Source organism: Dinoponera quadriceps, unplaced genomic scaffold (genome assembly GCF_001313825.1).
Source record: "Dinoponera quadriceps isolate SergipeBrazil2010 unplaced genomic scaffold, ASM131382v1 scaffold2420, whole genome shotgun sequence".
Lineage (NCBI taxonomy): Eukaryota > Metazoa > Arthropoda > Insecta > Hymenoptera > Formicidae > Dinoponera > Dinoponera quadriceps.
Window position 1 is genome coordinate 658,464 of NW_014556754.1, and position 26,232 is coordinate 684,695.

The 26,232-nt window shown below is 47.5% G+C and overlaps 1 protein-coding gene across 1 annotated transcript in view; it reads left to right on the plus strand.

The window, feature by feature from the left end:
- The window catches only part of LOC106748133 (protein apterous-like), a 34,310-nt gene extending 15,143 nt beyond the window's left edge, over positions 1-19,167 (plus strand). The window contains exons 4-6 of the mRNA XM_014626380.1: positions 13,129-13,655; positions 15,212-15,426; positions 17,391-19,167. Coding sequence (XP_014481866.1) covers positions 13,129-13,655; positions 15,212-15,426; positions 17,391-17,606 — 958 coding nt within the window. The 3' untranslated portion in view covers positions 17,607-19,167. The remainder of the gene's footprint in view (positions 1-13,128; positions 13,656-15,211; positions 15,427-17,390) is intronic.
- Positions 19,168-26,232: the final 7,065 nt, after the last annotated feature.

Below are 26,232 nucleotides of genomic sequence, written 5' to 3' on the forward strand. Positions count from 1 at the left end.
GAGGGAATCCCGAAGGACAGTCGGGGGGGGGGGAGGGGCTTCGTCGAGCTACGCGTTGATTCACGGATCCCCGCGGTGCCACTTTCAATCACAATTAACGGCCGTGATAAATGATTCGCACCGAGAAAGCGACTTGGTCGGCTCGATGAAAAAAACGGGCAATCAAACGCGATTTGGCTCGCGCTTGACCCGAAATTTCGCGTCCTTCAGCGAAATCGCGCTTGATCGGCCCCCGTTGTCGATTGATGCAATCAAACTGGTTCCTCGGTGTGCTCTGCCCGATTCACTCGGTCCCCTCCCCGTTTTACCCGAGGTCGGATACGGTGTTTGTCTCGCGTCGAATTCGCGTCCTATTTCCTTCGGTAGTCAAATACACGTTTCCCATAAGATCTGTCGTTTCCGTTCCGGAGGACACGCCGTCCCGGGGGACGTACACATGCACCAGCGTCCCGTTCACACGTTGTACACTCTCGTGCACGCGAGTCACGTCGAGAGCGTTCTCGCGCACGTGTGCGAGCGGGCGTGCGTGCGTGAACGCGCGCACATGACGGCGCGACGCCGGTGCTGTCACATGAAGCCGACACCGAGGATGGAATAGCACAGACATCCCGTCACGACACGGTTTTAGCCCAAAGCCTTATCTCGCCGCCTCGTGTCCACGCGCGCTCGCACGCTCGCGACGATCGACTGTTACTGCTTGTGCATCGAGGGTGTCGCGCACCGAACTCGACCTCGGGGTGATGCTCGTTCAAAAGTCGCAGATTCTGTTCAATCTGAACGATCGAATGTGGTGGATCATCCCCGTTGACGGAAAATGTCCCCCGAGACACTTCTTCATCGAATTAACAATTCTAAGATGGTTGTCGCGTGGGAAAAAAAATGTCTAAGGAGATATTATGAAAAAATCTGTGATGCCGATTGCAACGGCCCTTGTAAATTCTCTTGTGAATTTTGTGACTAGCTGTACACCGGGAAGAAAAATGCTTCGGGTAATATTTTCTCGATCCAAATGAAATGATCGTTCTATTTTTTTGCCGGCAAATATCTGGCAGAAGTAGAAAATATAATTGACTAAATACGACACGATATTTCTTATAAGTAGATATTTATTTATACGTGTCAAAACAGTTTGCAAAAAAATATTAATTTCATATTATTAAGGATGTCAGAATTTATTTCTAGAGAATGTTTGCTGGATGGAAAAATCGAAATTTTCAACTACTAGGTTCCTTCAATGGAAAAGATATATTACACAATTCTAGTAGAAACTCTTGTAATTTTAGAACCATCTTACATTCAGTATTCATTCGGTATTCGTTTATTTACAAATTAAGATATTACTCGTTCAAGTATTTATCGCAAGCTATTAAGATATATGTAAATTGATAAAAATATTGCCCGGCTTAAAAGACTGAAAAGCAGGTAATTACGTTTACTCGATTGTAGCATTTTTCCCGTGTGGAAATTTCATATAATTTTACACAAGACCATAAAGTTCTGTACAAATGATAAGGGGATGAAAATAATGTGAAAAAAATCCACGAGTTCGGAGGGACAGTTGTCGAAGACCAAACAAATGGTCGCTACGATTTACCGTTTCAAAGGCGATCACCGGCCGAAAATGACCTTGCTTGCGTGTTGATACCTCTTAAAGCCTTAACGAGTCACTTTCCGGAGGAAGAATACGAATATCGTCGCGTTACATGTCGAAACCACCTCGTCACCTTGCGTGCTGCTTCGGCCCGGCCGGGTGGTTTCGTCGTAAAAATTGCTTGCCCGTAAAGAGATCGTTGCACGCCGAGGAGGTAAGAGCTTCCTGGACTACTCCGCTTCTTTCTTCCTTCTTCCCCTGCCATTCTGCCGCCACACGTTTCTGCCTTCCTCGACACTGTATATGTTTTTCGTGTGCACCTTCGTCGTGCTTCGATCCGCGCTGCTAGGCGAGATGTATACTCGTTGTTAATCGAGGCGTGAATGCGAGAACGCGAAATTGCAGAGATTCACATTTCCGGAGATGCGCTGCGCTTCACAGTCAAAATTCCGAGTTGCACCAGTCGTTTGACTTGTTGCTTCATTTATCGCGAATTTCCAGTCGAATTTTCGTGAGCCGGTTCAAGCAGGTCTCGCTTTGGCAAAATTATCGAATCCTCGAATCTAGAATCTTACATCGTCTCAGATGTATTCACAATGACACAATTGTTGTCTACCGGTGCGATCGCGAGCAATTGGGTCAAACCGAAGTGGGTTCGTCAGATTCCCGTTTTCCAGATCGGCACGGTTCCCTGCACCTCGGCAAGAAATCGCAAAAACTGAATTCGGTCATTGCACGCGTCTGTCGGCAGCCTGAGCATATACGGCAAATATACTTTGCACAATTAAAGTATACGAGATGTACGTACACACGACACGCACACCTTCACGGAGATGCTTTGGACTGCAAGCCCGTCGTGCAAAACATACGCTACGATTTGCCAGGTGTGACCATCGCCACCGCATGACAGATACGTTTATATCCCAGGAAGCTCCTGTTCCAATTGAGATACGATAAATTCAGCGGTCCGGCGAATTTCCGCGTTTGGTTTATAATTCACCTTTTATCGTTCGTTGTTCGCGTAATGTCGGTGCTTCGTCTTGATGAATAAAATCTCGCGCGTACGTGACAGTTTCGTTGTCACGAAGGCCGGCGAGATAACCACGCGAGTCGAGGAAGCCGCTCGTGTGCACGGGGTTGAAACAGAAATTATTTGATCATTCCAGTATCTTCGCACCGGCATAACCATCTGCGCTCATTCGTTACTAATTTCACGCAGCACTTAATGCGTGCAACGCACGCGGCCGGTGCATTTACCTTCCTGTTTAAAAAAGAAAAAAAAAAGGAACAAAAAAGGAGCATCGGGTGGCACATGGAATTTATATGTACCACCGGATCTGGATCGTGTATCTGCTCATTCATTAAACGCATTAGCGCGATTTATCAGCAATCAAGAGTATAGACACGCTTCGATTACCACCCGCATCTATGTAGCGCTGGCGAACGGAGCGGAAAAGAAAAAGAAGCGCAAAGGGGGGAAGGGGGGGGGAGAACGACATGACGATTGAGAAATCCGAGGTTTCGCTGAGCTCTTCGGTTTTTCGAGATTTCGGCCCTGAGAAATCTTTGAATATTTCGATGTTTCGCGGCATCTCCCTGTATTTCTGTTATTTGAAGTATCTGGAATCCTTGAAATTTTACCACGTATTCTCCCCGATTCAATCTGTGAGACTTCTTTGCGATTGACTTTAAATTCATATCATTCGTGCGCGTTTGAAACTGCAGATCATTTCAAGCGCCTTGAAATCTGCTTCGATACAGCTGATAAAGCGAATCAGACGTCGTCTGATGTGTAGAATGGCCGTTCGATCACCCGAGATTTATAATTCCGTGAATCACATTGAACGCACCTTATTCTTTCGAAAGCGAGACTATGCGATCGTTATCGGCAACGAGAGATCTTGTTAAAGAGATGCGAAACAAGTTCCTCGCGAATTCTGTCGTCGGCGATGATCGCCGGGACGCTGTTTCCGTCGCAGGAAGTGGTCGCCTTAAATCAACGGCTTGCAAAGGAAATAGCGAGTGGTAATTGAGCCATAACCCTCGGCCGGCGAACACACAAATATTTCAGCGCCGGGAGACCGCTCATAATTTAGCCCTTATAATTAAGATGCGGCGGCGACTTGCTGGAAGCATCTCGCTTTCGTTGCACCCGCGAGGATCGTTTCGATAAAACGAGGATCGCCGATCGTGAGGCCCCAACCAAAATACTCGTAATCTACGCGTTTATCCGCTGCTATCTTATCGTACGGCTGGAAAATGGAAAAAAAATATCTTCCGCCCGAAATTTAATAGACACCAACTAAGAAAGGGATATATTCCGTCCCTTTCAGAATTTTCACATTAGCGTGAATTTTTCGCTAACGTCTCCCGATATCATGAAAAAAATGTGTTCTTTCGAAAAGCCTTTTGGAAAAAAAAAAAGACGCTAACGCTTGCTCTTAGAGATGCTCTTTAGAAATAACGACACGTCGATAAGAGCAACGGGTCGGCTCGTTTATCGAGCGTCGGAATTTCCACGGTAACGCTGGAGTTCCCGATGCGCCTCTTTCGGGCAGGGAAAGGCGGCTGAGGACATAAATATGATGGCGGAATCACGATCTCAGCCAAGCGACACACGTGCTACGGCAACGGCGGAACGAGCAGGGTAACATAATACGCGTGCAATGGCTAGCCGGCCGACTTTCGCGCACTGCAACGCATCACGGAGACGTGCATCATCGGTAGCCATTCCGGTGTGCCGCGGTATTTCTCTATTCCTTTCTTGGCTCGGAATAATATGACGAATCCCGTCCAGTTACATCTCGTTCTTGTCATTTTGAAACATTCGAATTTCAGACATTTCGCGCAGAGCCGTTTTACGATTTCCGAGTCGAGATCGAAAGATTGTAATATGGAAATTTTCGAGCTCCGCGACCGAGGAACTTGCCGAGATACTTCGTGCGTTTCGTACCTTGACATTTCGGAGCCTCCATCGATACACACAATTACAAGTCTCATTTGTCTATTGCGTTTTCTTAAACGGCCGATCTCACTAATTTTGTCGAATGTCCACTGAATCCAACTGATGTTGATGGAAACACCGCTACGTTGACGATTGATGGGGGGAGGAGGGGGGGCAAAAAGTTTGCGTTAATAAGAGCGATCGGTCGATTAAGACACGAAGAACAGCGCGGAATCTCTTTGGAAGTTATCAACGAGCGAACTGTGCCGGCCCAGCTGGAGTGTACATAGTCTCTTTATTACGGATGGCGGGACGCGAATGATCGGTGCGATACCTCGATGTAGTAGATCTCGTGAGATAGAGGGAGAGGGGGGGGGGCGTATTTGTACGGCGACACCTGCACGCGTGAGGCCCCACTTCATGCATCACCGAAGAGAACGCGAACGACGGGGTCCTTCCGTCGACGATGTACCAGCTCGCGTTATCAGATTCACGGACAATGGCGCCCCGCTAGCATCCGTTTGTCCATCCGCATCGCCGGACACCCTTGCGAAATTAATTCGGGGAAATGGCGGAGCGAAGTTCGAGCGTACTCAACGTCGTTATCAGCGTTATGCTGTTGTTTAATAAGTATAAGGATCGGCGAATATCTGTGCTGGGTACTCAGGTACCACTCGAACGCTCGGATATCACTCGAGTACTCGGGCGGTAGCGAGTTGAGTACCAGGTAAACGGAAGTTTGAGTATCAGGTAGATACGTGGATATCCCTGACAGTTTCCGTTGGGGCAACAGCGTAATTCATGCTCCGACAGCGGATTACTTCGTTACTTTTAACAGGTTTATTATTATATATTCTCTCTGTGTGTACACACAGAAAAATAAGTTTGGTCGTGTATCCGGCAATGGGCGAGCGAACATGTTTCGGTTTCGGAAAACAGGATTTCTAATTTTCAAGAAGCAAATGACTCGAGTAAGCAGAAATTCGGTTTTCTCCGAAACCGAAACGCATTTGGTCGTCCGGTTGTCAAGCAGATCGAACCAAATTCGTTTTCTAGTACACACGATAATTACACGTAGACTTTTAGCACCGCACCACTTTTCGGATGTAATTAGGGGAAGCCCTCCCTTCGAGTTTCCGATTATTGAATATAAGTGAGAGGATTAATAGAGGCGGATAGCGTCCGGTTCGCGAAACTTTTTCATAAATTAACAAAGGATAAGGCAAAAGGAGGAGGCCGGAGCAAAAAGAAGTTAAGCAGAGGTCCTCCGTCGCGGATATAAAGTCCGTTCTGCATACGTCTCGGCGGGAATCCGCTGGTGGTTTTTACGAGTGGCCGGTCGTCGCTCATTGCGGCGTTCGCCGGGGGATTCGGCGCGTATCCCGGCAGGGGGTGCGTTTTCTCCTGCCAAGGTCACGCGCGACCACGGTCGTGCGTTCGCCACGGAATCGCGACTGTCACCGCATAAAACATTCCCCGCGAAAGTATCGCGTTACCCGGTGTGTGAGCCACCGCGTGCAAGATGGACAGCTGGAGATTGCCGCTCGCGTGACTTACAGGCCGGCGACTTTGTATCCCCACGTGTAGGTTACATCGCGCTGCTTGGTGTTCCTCGTGAACAAGGTGGAAGTTTATGGTGTATGGAGCAAGGTTGCGGAAGTGACGTCGTAAAAGCGACGAATGAGAAGTATGGAGTACATCCGTCGCTTCACGTTCACTCTCTTACGGGATTTTTCACCCCCCGAATTTTTCGGCCTTTCACTTCGGAATGTTTACGATTTCGACGAGACGTCGGAACTACGAAAGTTTCGTAACTCCGACCACATGATTTCGGTCTTTTTTCACACTGATTTTAATTAACAGGACCGAAACGTCCGCGTTTCAGGCGCGAACCCGCAACTGTCCCAAGATAGATACGCTTCGAGTCGCGCTACATCGTGTAATGTTTCAGAAAGTTCGCAAGGTTACACTCGCGCTTTCCGGAGTAGCAGAGGTTTCCCGCAGAGCAGGGGAGGCTCCTCCTTTTTCGACGTGTAATTATAAATTACACTTGCAGCGCACCGGCGGTATCGGCGGCGAAACACGCGGAGTACGTTCCGGATGAATTTCAACTTTGTAATTTCCCGCATCTATTACAATGTCCGATGAGGTATGTTACAGGACTGTCCCCGGTCGCGGAAGCATAAATTCGCGCGTCCAACACCTTTGTATATAGCCAGGCATCTCGGTATATACAAGTAGCGAGAATGCTCTTCCCTGGTAAAACGTTGCTGGCCTTTTAGTTAGCGTCACGGATAAGTTAAGTTGAAAGTTGGAGGATGAAGTAGGAGTCGTGTTTCCACGATGACCGTTGCGAAGGAGAAAAGGTGGGCTTCCACCTTCTGAAAGGAGCACGGCAGAAAATCGCTAGGATTCGCACAATCCGTTCTAATAATCAAAAGCCTTGTATCTCATTGAATAGCTGAAATAAAAGAAAAGAAAAAACTGCAAATTTAAAAGCGTAACGCGATTTTAATATATATATAAAATCTTTAGACCCCTCTCTCTCTCTCTCTCTCTCTCTCCCTTTCGATCTTTCTCTTTCTCGAGGAAGAATATCTACGATTCTGCAGGTTTCGAAATACGAAAAGAGCTGCGAAATCCAAAAGGATCGTCCGGATATGGCGTTGAGAATGAGAATAGCGCAACACCCCGCGATATATACGTAAACCGTCGAAGAGAGTCGCTCGATCGTCGCTTGGTATGCCAATAAGAAGGTGGCCGGTAATATAGTGCCGTGATCTAGATTAATGCGAGCAATGCCGGCAGCAGTCACGTAGCGTCCCACGCGCAGCGTGTGTCCGCTCCGCGGCCGCGCGCGAACGTTCAGGCACCGGCGTTCAGGCTGTCGCTACATTATTCATAAAATAAAACGCGCGAGGAGGTAGCACGGGGCCGAAAAAGGGGGGAGGGAAAAAAAATAAAAAGAGGCGAGAGAAAACCGAGGGAGCGGAGATCTCCTTCTCGCACGAGCGTCGAACCCCGCGTGAACCAACGCCGGTCGCTCGGAATTAACGCGAAAATCATTCATCAGCTCTTTCGCGGACACTTCCGGCGAGCGCGTGTCGTTAATAATGCGATACACGCGATCCCGCTTGTCCGCTATTAAGATCGCGTTACCCGCTGACGGGGATTTCCTCCGCCATCTTTGATTGTGATGGATACGCTAGTTCGACAACCGCCAATAGCGATTACGGCAGGTGATGCGTACACGTGAGAAATAGACAATAGGGAATTCGCACGCGGAAGATGTTGTCGAATCAAGAATTCCCAACGGGGCACGCGTGGAATAAATCTTCTCGATTCGATAGCGACGTTATTGATATTACTTATTGGAACCAACACATAGCGCACTAATTTGAATGATATTCACCGTAGAGTAAGAAGATTTACTTGAATTGTGCTGCTGTTAGAAGTTTGATTAATTCAACGGCATTTCTTCCGTGCAGAATAATGTTACATAGATGATATAAATAATTGATGTGTGCGTATTGTTCTCTTTTAATTACTCGGCGATTTCCTTCAGTTTCGAGTGCTTCGTGGATCTTAAAAAGAGATTCGGCAATCCGGAAATTCGGGACTCGACCTTCTGGAAATTAACTGTCCGTAAATCTGACAACGTGAAAAGATCCTATCACGCCGCGAGGAATCGCACAAAGATCGTCGGCGGCCTTGATACAGATTCTGTACGGATTTTATGGCGCTGCGTGTCTGTCATATAAGTCAGCAATTGAATGTTCGAACGGTACGAAGGTCTGTGTACTGATATCTATTAGCGTGTATGCGGGTTGTTACGTACACGGTGCTCAAACAAAGCGTATGCGTCCGTTAGAGTCCACGTTTTGAGCAACGAATATTTCTAGCGGTATTCTCGTTCATGACAGATATCTCGTTCATCTACGTGCATTAGCACCGGAAAGAGGGACATAAATATTGATGTTAATCTAAATAGTAGTCTGGTCAGTGTAAACTGGATAGCTTCCGTTGCCAGGAATCATGTATATTCTAGTAGCTTGCGAAACAACCAAGTATTTAAGAAATATCCGAAAGATTCGGGTATCGGAGTAATACCTAAGTAAGCGATTACTCGAGTACCTCGGATACTCGAGTGGTACTCGGATACCCGAATATATCGACACCGTATAATAAATAGACGTTTCGCACCGTCGGGATAAATTCCGCGTACATAAACGCTGTCGACAGATAAATCTCGTCGATAGAATAGAAAAATATTCGTGGCAGTCGCGCTGCAGCTACGGGTAAAAAGAGCGGGATTTTTATCTGGCGCTCCGTTTAAATTTTCTCACCGAAAGGTTTAACCTCAAATAATGCGAGGGGGAAAAAGAGAGAGAGAGAGAGAGAGAGAAAAGAAAAAGAAGGAAAGGACGATTCTCGTTCACCGGTCGAGATTACGTCTGTGTTTGGGGACACCCTGTATCGAGCTACGGCCTAACTACATTTTTGCCGGCAACCCGTTTTCTGCGCGCGTTCAGGGATTAAGCGGCCCGGCCTTGCCCGGCGACCGATGCCGTAAATTATTATTTCCACGATAAAGGCCGTCGGGCAGCGCTGCTGAGTGGAATTCCCCGGCTACACCGGTAATTAATGCATCTGGCGATAACCGCGGCGCAGATCTAATCGGGCAGATTCGCCGATTGTGGCGCGGCGCGTGAAATAAATGTGCCCGCGCGCTTTGAGAAATGCATCGGCGACATTCAGCGATACGTAGAGACGAGAGAGAGAGAGAGAGAAAGACGGATGCATAGGCGTAAGGATGATAAGAGCGCGTTATCGTGCTCATCGATATTTACGCTACCGCGCTTTTAACTTGCGTTTACTTCCGCTTGATGATTCGCGAAACCTGTCGACGAATGTCACGCGAGCCGCGGTCGTCGCGCGGTGTCAAAATCGCGGGTGAAAAGCCGCCTGCTCGGCGCGTCCTCCATCGTAAAAATGCGGAAATTATTCGACGAGAAACTTAAACCGCCAATTATCGTATTTTAATCGCGAACGTCGCACGAAACGTTACAACGAGGAGGTCCCGTAAACATCGCGCGAAACCAAAAGCCACGAATGAGAAATCTTTCTCGCCACAGACATGTCTCGCTTCCGGAAGAGCGAGAGAGGAAATACCGGCGTTTCTCGCTGCGAGTATGGTCAAGGAAAAGGACGAGAAAGAGAGAGAGAGAGAGAGAGAGAGAAGAAAGAGAAAAGGCGAGGTCCACGTGGTCCGGAGTGTGCGAACGCGCGGCGAGCGGTCCGCCGCGGTTCGCTCGCTCGCTCGCTCGCTCCATAAAGGATTTCCGCCGCTCTTTTCTCCCCGTGGAAGAGGGCGACTATAGCGCGTTTAGAGCGCGCTCTCGCGCATTGTATAATAATGTATCGCATATGGCGCATCTTGTAAAACTCTGCGGGCGTCCCCCCGCCCGGTCCCGCCCGAGGATGAAGACCTGAATGTGGTCGGGGCCGGTTCATTCATCCGGCCCGGCGGACTTTCGAGGTGACGAAAGGTCCCGAAAAACCGCCTCCAGGTCGCTTTCGGCGGGGGGCAAACTCTGTAGATTTTCGGCTTCGTTCTAATCGCCGGCTTCGTTTACCTGCGATGGTTGGCTGGTCGCTCGCTCGTATAGGTATGGGGTGTGGTGTGTTTCGACGAGAAGTAAATAGGGAGAAGAATGTTTTATGGGATTGAGGGTAGCACGGCTGGCTTGTGAGTGCTTTATTTTGCGTTATGTGTCGTGTCCCAATGTCTCGCGCTGTTTCACGCTACGTTACGTATTCGTATTATGGTAGCCCTCCGTGGACGTGAGTTATTATTCTTCCGGAAAACACACTGACTCCCACTTGTTGAAAACGGATCAGCGGTCGAGGATCACCCAGTTGAATGTGCGCTGCAATAAATCCTGATTTCAAATCTGCGGAATGTAAGAGGAGAAAAAAATGAACTCGGGGAAATACAGTGTTCGAACTGTTCAATGATTTGTGGTTACCGATGATTTCCCTGTCCCAACTTTTCGATTGAAAAATATGATTTATATATCTCTCTCTCTCTCTCTCCCTCTTTCTCTAAAGATTTTTTGCCGAGACTGGAGTGAATGAGGTTTCGCTTGAGGATTGTTTTTCAAGCTACATTCTCCACATTTTCCACATTCAGTTTTCGCCGACCGTCGCTATTCATCCAGCCGTGTATCTCGCTCGATTGGCCAACAAGGCGCGACAGATCCGATTAGGCGAAAATGTGCGGTCTCACACCGCTATGTGGAGACAAGCCCAACGTCAGTCGCGATCATCGCCCCGTCGGGACTGGGGTAGTCAATAGGATTAGAGACGATGACAATGTGTCCCGAGTCAAGAGACCCTTGAAAGAGCGAGAGATTTGGTGCGGTTGATCCCACAGATTAGGTTTTACGAAGGATCCATTGAATTTCATTACTATTTCTTACGTTTTTGCGAAGCTGTCACCGAAAGAATGCAGTTCCCTTGTGACAAGACCGTCGCGATATTTTAGGTCAGTCTCTTTCTCGCAATTTAAATTATTTGTTCCACTTTCCGGCACTCCCTACCCAACTTGTTTAGGATTTCACGATTGTCGCAAAGAGATCTGGAATCTTGGTTGCCATTGCAAATATCTGTTAATATCACACGTTGGTGTGTCCAAATAATGTGGTTTCTCGAAGTTTTCACTCGCAACGTAACGTCGAGCATGCAAACTGCCGCGTTCTAAAAGCCGTTTTGCTTACGCACATTTATTCCGCATTCCCTCGTTTTTCAATCGTGCAGATTTCATCACGGATGTCATTTCGTGTACACACATCCTTCCTTTGTTTCCACCGATTTCATTCCCGTTGATATCTTTGATCTGTGGAAACCTCGCTTGCGACATCGAGAACGAATCTTTCATTCATTGGAGTAACCTGACAACGAAGGGATCCGCAAATTAAAACGCCTGGATTCAAAATTTTAGAATCCCACAGAATACGTTGATTACAAAAATATATGAATAAGTAAGATCCGAGTATCAAGTAAATTAGGAATGCCGAATGAATAAGCACATATGAAACATGAATAAAAAGAAGTCGGAGATTTGTTAATAATTCAAATACCGGTATTTGAATACTTGACTATTGCGGGAATTAACCGGATTTTCGAGTACCGTGATTAGCGTACGCGGGGGAAAAATACTGTTGATCGGTGAAACTTCCGACAGCACGCATAATTAGAGTAAATTTCCCCGATACAATAGCGATATCGCTAAAACTAATACTTTCACTACTGAAACAATACATGACACAGTAGTCTTAATGATACTCGCCGTTAATCAGGAAGACTCGCACCAACCACGCGTGCCGCTGGAAACTCTCCCGATTCGACAACACCGTTCCCGTGGAAATCATTGCAAATTACAAGTATCACCGTGACATTTGGTATATCCCACTAAATGCTCCGTGCCGAATTCGAGTACCCGGATAATACCCGGGAGTCCAAGTATAGAGACTACCAATTCACACCGACACCGGCGATACAAAGTATTCGGCGTGCGCGGATATTTGAGGAACTAAAACCGTCCTGCCACCGTACGCTTTAAGGACGGTGGGAGATTCGGGGCTCCATGGGAAAGGGGCGTATCGCGCGTTTATTTCACCGTCAGCGAAATATCCATTTCCGATGGCCCCGGACACTCCGGCGCTGGCCGGGACGTCGTAAAGGACCACGTATGCACACGCTTCGGTAGGACCGGCTCCGGGATCGGCGTTATAAGATCGGCCACGTCTCTATCTAGGTTCTTTAGTAGGGGCGCGCGGGGAGGTAATATATTTGGAAGGCGAAGAGCGAGATAGGTGGTTAGGTAGGTAGCCGCGGCGTGGTTGTCGGCCAGATAGTCGACCGGCCCCGGTAATGGAGACTGCAGGGTGCCGCTAATGCAGTAGCGATGTCACGGCGCCCGGTGCATCGGTATATTCCTTCTTCCCTTCCTGCCCTTTTGCTCCTCCGCGCGCGCGGCTACCATACCGTATCCTCTCCGGCCTTCGCGATATCACCCGACGTATATGTCCCCCCCCCCCCCNCCCCCCCCTCTTCTTTTTCTTTCCTTTCACCTCTTTCCCGCTCCCCCCGTCCTTCCACGTTCTCTCTCTCTCTCTGTCTCTCTAACAGAACCCCATTGAGGACGCTCTGATATCGAGGAATATCGCGCGGCGCGATAGTAGTCAGACATGCGGAATGTGTTCATACCGGATAACGCTGCGGTGTCACGATCGGGTTTATTTTCGCACAGACCGCTTTTTCTCCCCCCCTCCCCCCGATTAATTGGACGTGAGATCCATCGGCGAGGCTAGGGACCTCGCACTAACACATGTATAATACAGCGTACATGCGATCTGTTCGGCTCTTCGATCGCTTCGCAGCGTGGTCCTCATAATGCGACATACGCGGTACCATCTCTGTTCGCTCGCAGAGACTGCAAAGGAGCGGACGAAAGGTGAAGAGTCCGAGGGTGATGGTGGAATATGCATTGCACAGTGTAACATTGATATCTCTTTCGTTCTGTTCGCAGAATGTTCGGTAGCATGAAGCGGTGCGCGCGCTGCCAAGCGGCGATCCTGGCGTCCGAGTTAGTGATGCGCGCGCGCGACCTCGTCTTCCACGTGCGCTGCTTCTCGTGCGCGGCGTGCGCAGTGCCCTTAACGAAGGGCGACCACTTCGGCATGCGAGATGGCGCCGTGCTCTGTCGGCTGCACTACGAGATGGGCGCCGAGCTGCATCCGGCACAGAGCCCGCCGGTTCCGGTCTATCCGCCGCATTATCCCGGCCAGCCGCCCTTCCCCTCGCCCGAGTTCCTCCATCATCATCACCATCATCACGCGCCGCCGCATCCTCACCACTCGATGCACCCCCAGCACCCGCACAGTCACGTCAGCCCGGTACCCCTGCAGCCTTCGACACCCTCCGTACCCGATGCGTCTTCGCCCGCCAAGGTACCCTACTTCAATGGCGCCGCCACCGTGGTACCGCCGCCCAGGCAGAAGGGCAGACCGAGAAAGAGGAAGCCGAAGGATCTTGAAACCATGACCGCAAGTCTTGGTGAGTCTTAAGAATTGCTTTGCGCGCCGGACTTAGCCCGGGCGATTGTTGTTTCAACGCGGAGAGATCGGGGATGTGGAAGGGACGCAAAGGCTTCTCCGATTTCTCGAGGTTTTCCAACGTCAAATTCGCCGATTCTCTCGATGCCGGGGTCGGGTCTTTACCGTTCTCGCGATTTCGGGACTCGTGAAAAATCCAAGGGGCCACAGATCGGGGGGCCCGATCTGTCCGCGTTCTCGGAAAGCGGCCTCTGGTCGCACCTCGTGCGCGGGGAAAGCACGACTAGTTCGCCGTGATTTACGGACGCGCGACGTTTGCCACCGAAGCCTGATAAAATTTGTCGGCGCGACATAAATTTCCGAATCCGGAGCCCGGACAAAGCGCGTACTCGCGCCCACGTGGGCGCGCCGGCAGCGTTGAGAACTTAATTCCCGATTGTTGACCGCTCGTGGGAACAACTGGTTCCGTCTGGTTCAAGCCGCCGCCGCTGCGGACCACGAAGCTTCCACTTGCCACCTCTCCTCCCTGTTCCTTTTTCCCCTCCTCGCTGGAGGAGGTCGTTCGATGTCGCCGTGTCGCCGTGAAAAAGGATCGTAGCGGCGTGCAGGTGATCGTCCGGTACCACAAGCTGGTTTCTGATCTATCGTGGATCATGCCGGCAATTTTTCACGGCCATTACCGAGGGTCGCGACGAGCCACGCTCTCGAGGCGAGATATATAGCCGGGCGTTTGGTAATTGCGCTTGAATTTTGGCCACGGTGGAAGCAAGAACGAAACGAACAGTCGAGCCCACCTTGTATTTGGAATGTTGAATTGCAAGCAGTTTTGTGCGTCGACGGATCTCGATACACCTCCAACGCTCTTTTGTCATTCACTTTGACGGCAGAGGGAATGTAATTTCGGGTGAAGTTGACAGGGGACTGAAAAATCACGCTCGAAATGCGGACTTGGAACTTCGGATGTGAAGCCAAACGTTCCGCTTTGGTTCCAGATCCGAAGTGCAAGTTCCTGGTTCGCTACTTCCGATTCAAGCTGTCAAACGTCCTCGAGACGTTCTATTCACGCTCGTATACGGTCCACGTATCTCCCAGGACAGCCACGAGCTTCAATAGAGTCGTCAACTGGACTCAGAACGAGCTTGCCGAAGCGACACGACGTGCCGACGGAAGCGAGTTTTAGCCCTGTTTGATGCGTATCACAGCTCATTAGCTCCTCGACTGTAAAGAGAGTTGGAGGGGGGACGGCGATAGTGTGTGCGAGAGGCCGGTGGATACACGCTCAATTACAACTCTATGCAGCAAATAGTTCGTAGGCACGATACCTCAATCCGGCGCGCCGATCTATTATGCTTTCCTGTCCAGAGCGACGATGTTCGAGGCGTATCGAAGACAAGATTGAATTCGAGTAAGCCGGGATTCGGTAAAATTCGAATGATTCTGTGCGCTCGCGTCCTCTTTGAAATCGGCGATTCGGTGAAACTTCGAACCGTTAAACTCCGGAAGCTGCATCGAGAAGATAAGGATTTCACGAGAGCGCCGTTTGAATTGATGTTGCAGATCTAAACGCGGACTACATAGACATGCCCTTCGGCAGAGGTCCTGGGACCCCAGGTATACCCGGCTCTAACAGCAGAACGAAACGAATGAGAACGAGTTTCAAGCATCATCAGTTAAGGACGATGAAGAGCTATTTCGCGATCAATCACAATCCCGACGCGAAGGACCTCAAGCAGCTTTCCCAGAAAACTGGCTTACCAAAAAGGGTGTTGCAGGTAAATAGACCGTCCATTCGCTCGATTTGCGACTCTCCGTGTGTTCTTCTAATCCGAAGATAAAGAAAGACACCCAAGTCGAATTTCGTCCGTTGTAGCCTTTTCCTCGCGAAGATCATTTTTAACGCATCAACCAGCTCTCGATCTCTGGCGACTAGACACGTGTAGTCCACTCACTGCCAACTAGACTGAATTTAGTAATGTTTAACTAACGCGAACAAGCCGGCATAAATAACGGGAACAATTGCGGCGGGTCGGATGCAAAGGCGAGTCGTAAAAAGAAAATTCAAAGATGGATAGTCGGTGGTTCTCGCGCTCGCGTTTGCGTTTCTCTCGCCTTTTTGGAGAAGGGTGCGCCCTATAAAAATATTCACGTGCGCGCGTACACGGGCCGCGTAGACACGCGCTCTCCTCCCAATTAGTGCGGCGCGTACGGCGCGGCTGCGAAGTTAAAAGAACCGCGCGGAACGGAGCGATATTTCCGTCGACGAACCGCGGCCTTTCTCCGTAATTACGAGCCCGCGTCAATCCGGAGACAGTCAAAATCCCAGCAGCCGGCTAAGTCTCGTCGTAACGTCGGACATGCGCCGGATCGCTCTCGTTAACCTACTACCGTTAAATTATTAGGCTGTTATGAAAGTTTCGCGCGTTCCTTTGTGAAGCGTGTCCTGGGAGCGAAAGAGTTGGAGAGCGATCGGGTGTAGGAGACGTTTGAGATCCAAAGGTTAAAGAAGCGAGGTGAGATGAGGTAACGCAGTTTGAAAGTGTTGGAACTCGGGCTACCTCGTTCTACGTTCCGAAAAGGCTGTCGCATAGCTCGGGACTTTTAAATTTCCGTCGTTCATTGTTCCAAAGTTTACAACTTCCAATGGGCTGACGGTAAAGGTTAATGTGCATTTCCACTGAGGCCTATAAGTCGCATTCTATTCGCATATTTAAGATTAAATATGACGTCCGATTTCAAAGTTCAAAGGTCACATACTTCGTCTAATCGCATCTCTCTCTCTCTCTCTCTCTCTCTCTCTCTCTAATCATATCTTTCTCGACTAAAAATTTAAATTACCATTGAATGATAAACGATTTTATCTTTTTTTGAGGGAGAAAACTGCGCTATTTTTGTTTCTTTGTTTTTTTCTATAATTGTATCTCAGTGCAATTATATAAGAGAATATTGTTTTTAACGAATCGCAGCTATCTACTGTCTACTAATGTCATATTGGAAAATACCATCGCCATATTCCCTCCAGCTTCTCTCTCTCTCTCTCTCTCTCTCTGGTATAACATTTCATTCCGTTACATAGCTCCTGCTTCTGCGTTCATTCGTTGAGTCCGAAGGAGAGGGTTGGAGGTGGCCGCTATTGTATTCGTAGGGTTCTTGGTCGCCATCTTGTTTGATATTGATCGCGAAACGCACGAATACTCGCCGCGCGCGCACACACGCAGTCACACGAGCGCGCGCGTGCCCGCTCATGTACTCGAGGTAGAAACTTACAGCAGTCGTCAGTTTGCGAGTTTTTTTTCGTTGGAATCATCATGAAGGAGGAGACTATCTTCAGAACGGCGACATAGATTACCCCGTCTTTCACTTATCGGTAAAATGGAGGAAATCTCTGTAACAGACTCGGACGCGCGCGCGTCCGAAAGTGTCTACGTGCAAACGTGAACAGAAGGTGGAGCTAATTTCTTACCCAAAGCTGCTCGCGAGCTTGCGACTGTACGGATGCGTAAAGAAAGGTCGAAAAATGTTGACATAACTTCCCCCTGAATATTAAACAACAGTATATCATTATTACTGCAGAAACGTTAATGAAACGTTCCGTTAAGTTTAAGCTGTAGCCGCTTGTCAACAAGTCACGTCCCTCAACGAGCGCGCATGAGTTCTCTCGAGTCGTCGAGTCCGTTCGTCACCAACTCCGACTGAATCCGGACGTAACGGCCGACCCTTCCGCTTATTTTGTTCTCAGGTTTGGTTCCAAAACGCGCGAGCAAAATGGCGGCGCATGGTGCTAAAGCAGGAAGGCAAATCTGACAAGTGCGACGGCGGGGTGGACGGCGGTAGCCTCGGTGACATAGAACTCTACGGCAACAGCACCGGAAGTGGCGGGCCACCGATGAGCCCGCCCTTCATGCTCGGTGGTCCTCACAGTCCTGCGTCCCTGACGTCTCTGGACTGCGCGTGATTCCTGAGATCCGAGATCGTTCTTACCGACTAGCGTTATCCGCGCTTCTCTTATCTCGCGATAAGACCTCGCGCTTGGACGGTTCATCTCTCTCTCTCTCTCTCTCTCTCTCTCTCTCTCTTTCTCTCTCACGTGAGTGATGCTTCCCGCGAGTGATGCGCGCGAAGGCGGTATAAATTGTGAATAATCGTTGAGCATGTAAAAACGAAAGTAACGTTTCCGCGGTGTCGAGTAACTTAAAACGTTAAATAGACGATTAGCGAGGATCGGCCACGAAGCGAGATTAGTGATATCGATATATATATCCGAGTGCCCGGGTGCCTCGAAACCCGGGTATTACGGGTATCCGCCGGGTATCCGGTTATTTTGCAAATTACCTGGGTACTTGAGTACTGTGATTAGCTTAGACAGTACCTTAGAAAATAAAAGACTAAATCAGCTGATGCGGGATTAGCTGCCGAGAAAATCAAACGGACGGGTAACGCTCGATGTTACGCAGGATTCTCGGCCCCGAGTCTCCGGATTATTTCGGATGGTGTCCGAGTATCCCGCGAACTCGAGTACCGGGTAGATACCTGGGCACTCAGGTGTAGGAACTACCCGGTTTACCCTGACAGCGCTGACCGAGGTTCGAGGAATACGTTCGTTGAAAGTGCTGGGGATTTGATTACTCTTCTAGTAATAAATTGAATGTAAATCTTAAGAATCTCTCAATGTCGCTTGTCAATTGTGGAATTGGTTTCCTCGGAGGTCTTGCTTCGGATCGAGTAGCTAATCAAAATGTTGTAAAGTTGACACGGACGCGCTGAGACGGCGTGGGTTCGTTTAATCGACAGAATCGTTGTATTTATTCTAGCTCGGATTGCGGCCACCCGCCGCGAACAAAACATTAAAGTCGTTCGTTGAAGGCAATGTAATTAGTTGCGAGATCTATTTATTCGTCTAAGCCTAACTAAGGGTCGCGAAGTTAAGCGATACTACGTGAAAATTCAGCGTTTTCAAAGTTCCGAAATGTTTGGAAAGTTCCCAAAGGAAATAATTGGAATCGACCGTCGGCCGTTGTCAAGTAGGACGCGGAAAGTACCTTATCGAGATGAATCAATCTGTCAGTTACATATTGAAATTACCGATGACTTAATGTCACTTGATGTGCCTTTTGTGCAGCAAGTCTCTTCCATTTTTGTTTGAAATTGAAAAGGACAGCAGGTAGAATCGCGACCCTAACGGATTCACGAACGGACGCGCGAACGGAACGCTGGATTTTGACGGGGATAATATTAATTATTTATAAAAAGAGTCGCAAATTGTGTACATTGTTGCTCAAGATCAGGCCGCGACGGAAGTGACACACGGTTCGGCCTTGTTATTGTAAATAAAGAACGTTCCTCCGTACGTTTCTTAAGGCACCGCTATAGGTTGTAGGGCTCTATTAATTGCATTCGGTAGCGGTCGTGCTTCTCTAGGCGAGAGGTAATAATAGTAATGACGATACGCAGGACTATTGATATTACTGCTCCTACTATTAGTCCTCCTTGTAACGATGCGGAACGATTGTCCAACTTTTGCAAGATCATTTTTTCATTGAATATATTTTGACAATATACATTGCGTGTCTGTGTGTGTCCCCTCACTTTCTTATCCTTTTCATCCTCGGTACCTTACTCTACCTTAAGGTAGAAGCTTAAGAGGTAGGTATAACTGGATATAGTCTGATCGATTTTCTGAAACCTCTGGCATATGTATGTACGGTAGAAATAAAGTCGGATTTAAACTAAAAGAATATTCGTATCGACCGTATAATCTGTGATAGTTTTCGCAAAATTTGAAAAAAAAAAAGTGTTAATGACGGCCCGTTAACGGAAAATGGTTATCATTTCGACTATTTTTCCTCTACGGATCGGGTTTGCTTCATTCTTCGTACATTTTTTTTTTAATTATGGCGGCTGCATATTACTCTATACTTCATATTACTCTATAATTCATAGAATCAGCTTTCGACAACAGAATCCACGATCGAGACTCTCCACGGCGGAGAACTCAATGGAAAGTTGCGTGATGGCGTGCAAATCATGATGGTGAAGACCAGAATTTCACCTGATAAAAACCAGCACAACATTGTCAGTCCTATCTCGGCAGTGGGTTAACTGGATTCGCTGAGCGACGATAATAGAGAAATATTCCACCGTGCTCCGTTTGTAATTGCGCATAAAAATCACAAGAAATTTAATAAAAATTCGAAGCAATATACTGTGTTTTGAATTTTAAAGGGGAAAGCTTATCGGAAATTCATAATATCGTATTTAATTTTGGGCTTTTGTCCATCGGGATTGCAGGCGGTATTTGCACTTTTTTCTGAACGCCGTAACGGTGATTTGATGTTTCGATTACACGGAGCTGTGAAAACACGATGCGCGTCTCGCGGCCATTAAAGTTGAGATTATATCCAGCACACAAGGCTGAATTACGCAAGACTAGGTACCAACTGTGTAAATTACGTATGCCACAGAAGCAATATTCTATGACCAACAATTTTTTTCTGAATAGACGCGCGCCTAAATATCCATTATGGAACATAATATTAACATCTATCCTATTTGTTGGTCCATTGTATCGTTGTTGATTTATAAATCTTTCATAAAAACAATTATGATGCTAAAAATACGAATTGACAGAGATGTAGCATAAAGGATTAATACTGAGATTACTGCGTAAATAAGTATCAACTGCATTTATAACGATAGTGTGGAAGTGAATGGAATAATAATTTTCGAAGATCACAGTGGCAATATGACAACGACAAGAATAACAAATACAAATATTTCTTATCAGTTACGGTTGTATATAATAATTCGGATTCCTAATGTGTTTCATAATCTCCCTTTTTGTTAGATAATCGAGGAAGTATCGGTTTATCGGAACACGATATATTTATTTGTTCCACGCTGGGCTTTATTTCTTTTTTACGAGCCACCGTTACCTTTCCACTCGTCAAGCTTCGAAAAATCTATGCTATAAATGCTGTTTCACGTACGTCGCCCTGTTCTGATTTCCAACCGGGCTCTGCGTTCACACAGGATTGCAACGCGAGCGGATATTTCTTTCCTTCGGCCATGCAATATGCATCGAACTGCATTCAGGACGCATAGCGAGCGCGCCGATGCGATTTCAGCTCGCGATTATTCGTTAAGTTTCTAAACCGAAAAAGGATGACGAGAGACGAGAGGAACGACGGTGTGGCGTCATCCGTAGACGGAGAAAGATGGATATTTTTTAACGAGCTCGGCTTCTGTTACTTTCACAGATAGAACGTTCTGCTTTAATTCGATTTCGCTTCGCTATATCGATATTAACGTGCATCAATCTCGAAAACTGCATTTTCCTCGGATATTTACCAATTATCCGATATATCTCGTCTTATCATTTAGCTAAATTTCACCACGCCTAACTCAGACCTCGTTTCCTTTCCATCCTTTTTAATTAATCAATTTTCAAGGAGGTACACGATGTCCACAGTCGTATTAGAAAGAAGTTAACTTTTTATGTAAATATTTTCCGAAAGGAACCTGCGACGACGTCTACTCCAGCGCGATCGCCGCCTATTGCATTCGACGAAGTAAATGAGACGTCGATGTTCGACACCGTCGCACTGTCATCGACGATTTTCTGTTCGTGTAGTACGGCATCGATCATCCGTGTTATCGGTATCTCGATCCTGGAACCGGTCGGAAGACAGTGGGTAAAAGAGGCTTGACATCGGCCATGGGTATCTAGGAATCTTTCGGTCGTCTCTCCGTCACGCCTCATCGACTTTGAAAATGAACGATCTTCGAATGTGACTGGAACGAACGCGAGTTTGTCCCTCATTGATTCGATAGGAGGTCGAAAATAGTCCTCGAGTCCAGTGTTACGGACTCGTCCCATGAAACTGATATTCGGATAAATGGCTGCGCGGTGATCTCCTCCGGCGTCGGCATGAATTTGATCTGTTTGATATGAATAATTTCCAAGGTATTTATAGAAATGAACTGCGCGACTTTTTAAATAATCGTATATATATCGAATAAAAGGCAAATAATTGGCCTCGCACACGCGCGCGTGCGTAAATAAAAATTGCACAGGCAAGATTTCAACCGAGAATCTCGTAATGATCGGGAGCTAATTCAAAGTTGGTGGATTTAGAATATATAAATTATGGAGATTCGCGTGTCTCAAGCGTATAAAGAGACGAGAAATGACGAACCCGTTGATTTCGGTCACATCAAAGAATCCGTCTACCGCGGACGGCGATCGAGAATACGCAAATAATCGCGAATTAATGGAGACTTTATTCAAAGTGAGCGATTCCGATCGCCGATGACGGCGGTACGGCCGACAGAAGACGCGTGTTTAGTTAATTAATGGCCGCGAGCGCGAGCGGTGGGGGTTGTGCAAGCTATGAAGATAGCTATGACGAGTCCGAAATAATGCGTTGTCGGGATTATCGCCACTTTATTTAGACCCGTTGCTCTGATTATATACTTCGACGTTATGTTTTCAGGAATATCGCTCTCCAAATTCCGTTCTTCGAACCACATATCTCCAACGGTATCTTGTCTTCTATTTTCAAAACGTAGCTTCAAAGGTACTTTGTAATCCGTACCGTATCGTGTTCGAAACGAATATGAAATGTTTACGGCGGTCGAGTAAGACGTTTTTTTTCACCAGGCCCGTTCTGCATTGCGTCTACAATTACGTCTAATTTGTCGTATCTTCCCTGCCCGATCTCCTCAGACGCTTCGACTTCCTTATCACGATAAGCATTTCCACGGCTCGCTCTTTCTGCAACCGAGAAAGTGTAAAAAGAGTGTCGTTAATAACTCCCGGCAGCGAGCTACGTGACATTATTTCCTGGTGCTAGTCGCTCATTAAACTCCGCTTCCTGATTTTTTAATGCCCCGCGTTCTTTCGCCACGCGCGGATGCACCTCTCCCGGCTTCACTTTCAGCCAGACTCGTCTCATCTTGGCTCGTCTAGTTTTCGAGTCCTTCCCCGTGCAACCCATCCGCGGAGCACTCGCACGGCCACCCTTTACGCTAACCCCCTTTTTTAGCGCCCCTCCGCTCGAATGCCACTCCACAAGAGACCCCCCCGAGCACTGACGCGATGCGTTTGTGCGCGAGCGGAGTCCTGGGAAGAAGACTCCTTCACAGAGTAGTGCCCGGGAAATAAATCCCCATCAAAAATCAGTGATGCAGGAAACAGTTATCACTCGGGTGGTACAGGTTGCGTATCGAGTGGCAGGTGAACGCATCTCAAAGGATCTCTCAAGTTGGAGAAAATATCATTTAAATCAAGTGAGGATTATATATGCGTCCGTTATGTAATATGCGCACGCCAGAAGTGAGTAAACAAACCCCCCCCCCGTTCATTCGCTGCAAAATCATTCAGGCTAGAAAAAACGCAATGAGGTAACCCAACGAAACTAAATTAACCTAATCAAACCGAAACCTAAACCTTAGTATTCGATAAAAGAATAACTCGAGATATTTATCATTAAAATTATCTCATAGCGACGTAGCTACGCCAAAAGTGTCGAAACCACACGATAATCAAGAATTGAACTTTTCGACTTATCAAGTCCTGATTGACGGAAACGATCGGCATGGTATATTGACGTTCCCTGAAAATACAAGTTATTTGGAACTGCGAATTTTTATGTGAACCATAAACGAACATTATTGGACAATCAAGCCGAAGTTCGGTCGACTGCTAATGAACTGTGCAAAAATCGTGCCGAGAGAGAATCCTCCGAGAAGGCGTGAGGATCCCCGGTTGGTGCGGTCTTTCACCGGCGGTTTCCTCTTTCTCCCTTTCTCCCTTCTGTGCCCGCGTTTGTGGGATATTTGCGGATTCCGTTTTTCTCTGCCACCCACTGGGTGCCGTTGACGTCACGCCCGGATACCATTCGACAAGGAGCGCCGCTCTTCTGGGCCAATAATTCAGACTTCAAGGCGCGGTCGCGAAGATCGCCGTGACGGAGTATCAAAAGCCACGTGCTCACCCTTCGCTCGTTCCCTCAGCCTTCGTTCCCTTAGCCAGTCAAAGCGGAGCACAGCGGAGCGAAAGAGAGCCGGCGGAGTAAAGAGAACGGAGAAAAGAGAGAGGGAGACATGCTATTTATTCATACCCTGCAGCTCAGCACGTATTCCCCTAAATACGTTGGATAAACTTGAATAGGGTGTATCATAAAAGGTGTATATCAATAGTAGTAGGGCCGTAAAGATTTAAAATTAACGAAAGCTAAATTTCGGATAAATCTATAATCCCAAACGTTACACATACGAATATTGTTTTATAAACTCGCAACTTGAAGTACAAGGAAGGAGAAGATTAAGAAGCTCAAAGTTCCAATTTGTATTTGCGAAAATAGAATTGAAATTATTGCAATTAGAAAATCTAATTTCTCAACAGGCACTTGAGCATAACGAAAGTTCGACATATCTGAAACCAAAAGAGTTGTTCATATCTCAAATTACAAAATTGTCGTCATTTATTCACCATTGAACAAGAAACATCCTTTTCCTGCACTTCATTGCGTATTTCACCGTACATACACAATACAGCTCTCATCCTATTCTAACAAGCGCTGTTGAAGCAAAAAGAGCCAAGAAATACGAATAACTAAAGCGACGAATGCACAGAGGTCGCGCAATAACCGCGTCGAGAAAATAGTACACGACGGTGAGATGACAAAGAGGCTGTCACTAAGAATCGCGAAGAAAAAAAGAAAAGATGCAACAACCGATTCTAGCTATGAACAGACCAGGGTGCCGTTATAGAGAGCCGCGTGTGGAGAATTCTGGAAGAACGCGGGATGGGCAGGAGGGGGAGGAAACTTCCTCCGGGTGACAAACAACCACGCGGATTCCACGGATCCGCGCGGCGCGCAAAGTCCGCGCTAATTAGCGGCTCACGAGCATGCCGAAAAGAGACTGCTAAGGCGAAAAGGAAGAGGAAGGCTGGAAGAAAAAAGCGAGGCGCGAGAGCCACACGTAGCCGGGCAGCCCGGGAGGGGGCAGCGGGAGGGGGCGGTTAGACGGAAGAGAGATGAAAAGGAGGGAGGAGCCCACCGCAATATGGCAAGCCGAACGGTGCGACGGCGGGGCATTTGAATATATCGGCGCGGGGACAGTGAGCGATGTTGCACCTGCCGCCACGAGTCAGCGTAATAGCTGCGAGATGTCATACCGGTACAAGCGTGAACAAAATTCCCGCGGATACATTTCCCAAGACCGCTCCGTCCTTCGCAATCGCCGATTATTTTGGCAGAGGACGTGTGACTGATATAAATAAATAAATATATATATATATATAAAATATTTAAACTTTTTAATTAGTTATCTTTAACATTGTTGCCCGACACAATGAGCAATGTCTATAATTTACGGTGCTTAATAAAAGTCTCGGGGAAATCCGTAAATTATAATGATTTAATGCCTCGGAAACATACTTCGTCTGTGTCGTAAGTTGCGGCGCAACGTAAATTATACCGTGCATTATTATGGATTGTCGCAGAACTGATATCCAAAACTGACTGACAGTTGTACACGCGTGAAACGTTTTGAACCGAGGTTTCGCAAGTAAGCGACCTATTGATCTTCATTAAAATGCGTGACAAATCGGCTATCTAATAGTTCAGCGAATCGGCTGACGAATGAGCGAGAAGATAATCGATTGTGCGCGATAAATCGCGCGTGACAAACGAGCTCAAACGGGCAAATGCGTGGATTCCTAACACAGCGGCGAGCAAAAAAGACTTTTGTCTCGCGATGTACCTTCGTAGTTCGCGATATATGTAACAGTACGCATCGTTGCCGAGCAAAGTTGGTAGGCGGGACCACGGAAAGACACGCATGGTTGTTACACTCCCCTGCGTATTTGTCATCGTGATCGCCCACGTGGTTATCTAGACCAGTCAGCTAAAATCAACAATTTCTACAATGCGATTCAGAGAATCAACAGGCAGAATCAATCAAATAAGCCAACGGTAAGACTGCAATTATAATAGTTCGGATGTTATCTCAACGGTAAATAACCTCGAATCCTAATTTGTAATCTTAAACGTCGATTTGTATGTTTATACATGTTTCTCATTTTCTGCTCTGCGGCGGGCCTATTCGGGCCACTCTCCGTTCCCACGTAGGAGAAAACTTTCTCTTCATTTGCATCTTTTTTATTTCATAATTTGTTATTTTATACTCCTGTTTATTATTATCGAGTATGCTGTATGCCACCAATCCGACACTTTTACTTATAACTTATTATTCCTGCACGGCCTGAGTATCTGCTTCTCACGTTTAACCCTGTAAACTCGAGAACTGTCAGGACCGCAGAGTATCGATAAACTATTTATCTCTCTCACAGGCACGATTCATTCGCAGCCCGAAATTATTGCAGTAGGGACACGGCCGGACCCATTATCTGACACTTCCAAATCTTGAGTTTCAACCCCTGATTGCACGTGTTACATGAAAAGGACCAACGGAGGACTGTCTACGAGGGCCGACCTGTTTAAGCGGCGGATCGGAATCGGCGATGTGGATAGGCACGAGATTATGTCATTAAAGCTGTCACGGTTCGGCGGGCC